The 4,665-nt window shown below is 40.5% G+C and overlaps 1 protein-coding gene across 1 annotated transcript in view; it reads left to right on the top strand.

The window, feature by feature from the left end:
• Positions 1-1,133: 1,133 nt before the first annotated feature.
• Positions 1,134-4,665, top strand: part of DNAJC25 (DnaJ heat shock protein family (Hsp40) member C25) — a 6,375-nt gene continuing 2,843 nt past the window's right edge. Inside the window, exons 1-2 of the mRNA XM_010170925.2 lie at positions 1,134-1,287; positions 2,959-3,429. Of these exons, the coding sequence (XP_010169227.2) occupies positions 1,165-1,287; positions 2,959-3,429 (594 nt within the window). The 5' untranslated portion in view covers positions 1,134-1,164. The remainder of the gene's footprint in view (positions 1,288-2,958; positions 3,430-4,665) is intronic.

Below are 4,665 nucleotides of genomic sequence, written 5' to 3'. Positions count from 1 at the left end.
AAGGTACCTTCCAACCCAAACCGTTCTATGAAATTTTGCTTGACGACTGCAGGTCCTCTGCTGCATCCACCTCTGAAGCGTGCATCAGAAGAGATCCGGCTCAAGCACTGGGATGCTGCTGGCCTTTGGCTGTGCACACCTCACAGGTGTCCCTTCGCCAGGGGAGGATCAGAGCCTCTCGGGTTTACACATGTGTGCATCGTGGCAGGCTCTGCAGCTTTGGCTTTGCATTCCTTTGTGTGGGTTCAGCTGGCTTGCTTCCTACCAGCAGCCACAGAGGGGGAAAAAAAACCCCAAAAAACCTGCTTCAATAGCCAGTCCAAGAGTGCAGGGGGCGGGATACAATTGTTTGAAAATCCCTTTGTATTTAAAATGAACTGACTAGGCTTTATCTTAGAGGTGTACCTTTAAGCAAAAAAATACCAGTGTGTCGAGTAGCATATGGAGTCACTAAGGGAGGTTTATCAGGGCAAAATATGCGTGGCTTGGCAAAAATGCAACTCAGGCATGGAAGGAAGAAACCTGTAAGTGCTTTAAGGCTGAGAAAAGGGAGAAAAAAGGGAACTTTTTTGTGGGTAGGAAAGGAATGCAGTTGAGGTGACAAAATTAAATTTCTCATCTTTTAATTACATGAGCGAAAATGAGAAAAAACTGTGAGAAAATGAGAACAATGAGTTTTTGAAATGGCCTTCCGTTGGACAGATTCCACAGCCCTGTAAGCTAATTCTAAAAGATTTGTAAACCAATCTCTTAATAGGTTCTTCATCTGAAAATCTTTTCCCGAGTGACATTTATTAACTCTAGTCCATCTGGATTTCCCATTCTGAAGTTAAAAATACTTACTATTTGTATTTCAGTTGCCTGTCTTTATTTCAGTATTAAATGTCTTCATGCAGTGTGTGCTTATGCATTGAAGACCACATATGTCTGATGCGTGTGGGCAGATGAGTGTGAGAACAAATTAATTAAGAACATGAGAAAAGGACCAAAGATTTTCCTCTGTGCTTCATACTCAGTCGGTCTATTGCAAATTTTATAGCAGCGTGGTCATTAGTGAGATGTAACACACAGCTGTAAGAGAGTAAGTGAAACAGGAATCTGAACCTATGCATGTTTTTTTGTCTCATCCTGCAGGATGAAGAAACACGTAAAGATTATGACTACATGTTGGATCATCCTGAAGAGTATTACAGGCATTATTATCACTACTACAGCAGGAGATTGGCACCTAAAGTGGATGTCAGAATAGTGATTCTAGTGACAGTGTGTGCCATCTCCGTGTTTCAGGTAAAATTTGATGTTTATGTGACCCTGCTCAGTGATTTTTTGAATGAGAAGTATCTGTAGCTCTTGTAACATGCCGGGTGTCAAACAGTGCCAGTGAGGGGGCCTGTTCCTGTCTGCTGGAGTGAACTTCTGTGTCGTGTCTGTAACAAATCTGAAGCTGGCTCCGCCTGAGCAGATTTTTGACTGCCCTTGGTACCTTGGACGAAGGCAGAGATTAGTTTAGTTTAATGGTAGGATATTTCACAGAGACAAGTGCAGGTTTTCTAAAGTACTTAATTCATGGCAGGCTGAGAGTAGCCCACTCCTGAGCACACACAGGACTAGTGCTCCAAATAAGCGTGTGTCAGTTTGTCAAGCTGCATAAGTCATTTTTCAGACAACACACTATTGCAAACTAAAGTCAAGGCTCAGTTCAGACTGAATATCAGGAGTTTACTAACGTATGAATCTTACATTGCAGTGTATTTCAGACACCACAGTGAAGTCAGGATAGAAGTGAGTTCGATTCACCGAAGAGTTTGCTCTGAAGGCGGTAGTTCCAAGGTCAAGAAAACAGCCTGTGTTTCAGATGAGAATGCTTGTGCTATTGCTGACAAATATTAAGATGGAAGAAGTTGCCTAACTGTTTCCTTTAGCATCCATTAGATTACTGTTTCAAAATGTCATTAAAAATGCCTAGAAAGTTTAAGAGATAAAGATACAGCTTGTTCTGTGGTGCAGATAGCTCACTTTTTAGTGAGGTGTTGGAAGTTAAAACAAAAATATGTTGATCAGAATTTGAGAGCTTGGAATAATAAATTCCAATGGTGTATGTAGCCAAATAATTTCTCTTCAGACTTACTTCCAGTGGCAGAGTTTCATTTCACCTCTTATTTCTTGTTTTGCCAGTAAGTGGAGATACTTTCCTGCAGTCCAGCTGCCAGATGATAGCAAATTCAGTGTAAACGTCTCGTGTAAACTGATCTATCTCTCTCTTTCTTTCTGTTTTTCCTGCTTCTTGGCCTTTGTTAAGGTTGTATAATATGTACATGTCTGCCCTTTGTCTTGGTAAAAGGTGTGAAATGCTGCCTTTTTTAAAGAAAATAAAAGTTGCCCCAATAAGACACGTTCACTCCAGGCATTATATTCCTGGTTTGTTGTTTGGTTTTTGTTTTTTTTTTTTTTCCCAATTGAAATTCAGAGAGTAGCTAGAGATTGGAGAGGGATGTTGAATCTTCTAAAGTGAATCTTGTCAGACTGATGAGATCATCACATGCTTTAAATAACGATCTTAAGTGGGTAACACTTTTACAATTAAATGTTCATATACCAGCTACTTTCTTTATAACTCCACGGGGGCTTCTGAGAGTGGCCGGCACAGCCTAGCATTAACCTTCAGGAGATTAACCAATCTGAACAGTGTCTCCTTGTCCTCCTGCGTCACTGTATATATAAAGGCTGTGAAATACACATCTATACATCTATTTCCAGGTGCCTTACTAAGTTTGGAGGGATAATTATAGCTTCTGTACTTCTGTAGAAGAAGTACTGTTGGTTTCGGTATTTACCCTTGCTGTAATGTAATTGTGCTTAAAGGTGTCTGACAGCATTATTTTTTCCCTGTCAAACCTCCAAATACAAATGTGTCTGTATAAAAATATATATTTTATTTTTATTGCTCTTCAATTGCAGTTCTTCAGCTGGTGGAGTAGTTACAACGAAGCTATCAACTACCTAGCTACAGTGCCAAAATACCGTATACAAGCTACTGAGATTGCCAGGCAACAAGGTTTACTCAACAAAACTAAAGAAAAAGGGAAGAACAGGCGGTCTAAAGAGGAAATCCGTGAAGAAGAGGAAGAAATCATCAAAGACATTATTAAAAATAAAATAGATATAAAAGGCGGTTATCAGAAGCCCAAGATATACGATATCCTTCTGTTTCAGATCCTCCTCGCTCCCTTTTATCTGTGCAAATACATAGTTTGGTACTGTTGGTGGATTTACTGTTTCACTATTAAAGGGCAAGAGTATGGTGTGGAAGAGAAGCTGTATATCATACGAAGGTACATGAAAATGTCTCAGTCTCAGTTTGACAGCCTAGAAGATCATCAGAAAGAGACCTTTCTTGAACGGCAGCTGTGGATACGAGAAAACTATGAGGTAGGTAGCTGTGGTGGAAAAGCTAACGTGAGTTACCCGGTGTTTCCAGAGTAAGAACAACTGTTTTGTGAAGGTGCTTGGGATGGGGCCGTGTGAGGCATTGCTTCAATTTTAGCTGTTGGTTTCTAGATTGGAAGCTGTTAGACAGCCTCTGAGTGGGTTTTCTTCAATGTCTTGTGCTCATGAACTGGTGCACAACAGCTGTTGACCATGCCCATGGTCATATGGATATAGGATATAGGAATGGATATATCCCATGGATATGGGAAGGGATTTGCTCAGTCAGGGCACATCGACCTGTGACTGTTGGGGCATCTGCACATACAAGATTTAGTTGAATCTGGTGAAAGGCTTTCTTACATCAATGTGGTATGACAAAGTTGTTACGGTAGGTTGAAGATTGTTCTCCAAACGGTAATAGTTTGTGATAAGGATCATCTGAAACTGCTATTTCATGTGTTCCAAGCCGTTCATTCCTAACTCTTTTTTTTTATTTATTTATTTTAAACTGTCCCTTGGTAGTTCTTTGGCCTTCAGTGAGTCAGGGACTGTTCTTGCTGTACTGTATACCTGTTGAGGTAAAAAAGGTATATGAAATAATCACTGGGCATAACTGCTACTCTTGCTATAGATAGCCGGTTACTAAATAGTCAGTACGTTTTTTGGGTTGTTTTTTTTTTTTTTTAACTTTTCTGTGAGAGCAGTGAAAGAACTTTAGCCACAGCATGGAATTCTAGTCCAGAATGACTTGAGACATCTGGCAGGTTGACAAAAACACTTTATTGTTCCACAGAAGCTCATCTGTGGGCCATCTGGGTGGGAGGTTCTAGAAGAGAAACTGAGAACACAAACTCGGCCTGCTGAAGGAGAAGAGGAGATGTTTCTGCTGCTCGGCACATGCCAGGAAAAGAAATGAGATGGTGTCAGAACTGCCTGTGCTGCTGGCAGGGCACCAAATGGAAGAGAATGCTTCTTTAAAAGTAGGCAGAGGTGGATTAATCTAGAAAGTTGAAGAGGAATATAGTAAAATTGATGCTAATATAAGGAAAGGATTAGCCATCAGGTACGTATTACATGTCAAATTATAATTGGTTTGCTAGAAAACAATCTGGAAGTCCAAAGACTAAGTAATGTTACTAGCAAAAGCAGACATTACATGGCAACAGTAAGACAGGATGGCTATCCTTCCTCTTCTAGAGAAAAATGACATGGTTTGGGATCCGTGCTGTTTCCTGC

The sequence above is a fragment of the Antrostomus carolinensis genome, unplaced genomic scaffold (assembly GCF_000700745.2).
Source record: "Antrostomus carolinensis isolate BGI_N321 unplaced genomic scaffold, ASM70074v2 scaffold27426, whole genome shotgun sequence".
In the NCBI taxonomy this organism is placed as follows: Eukaryota; Metazoa; Chordata; class Aves; order Caprimulgiformes; family Caprimulgidae; genus Antrostomus; species Antrostomus carolinensis.
The sequence above is the reverse complement of the archived record's forward strand: the minus strand, read 5'-3'. Positions and strand labels throughout refer to the sequence as shown.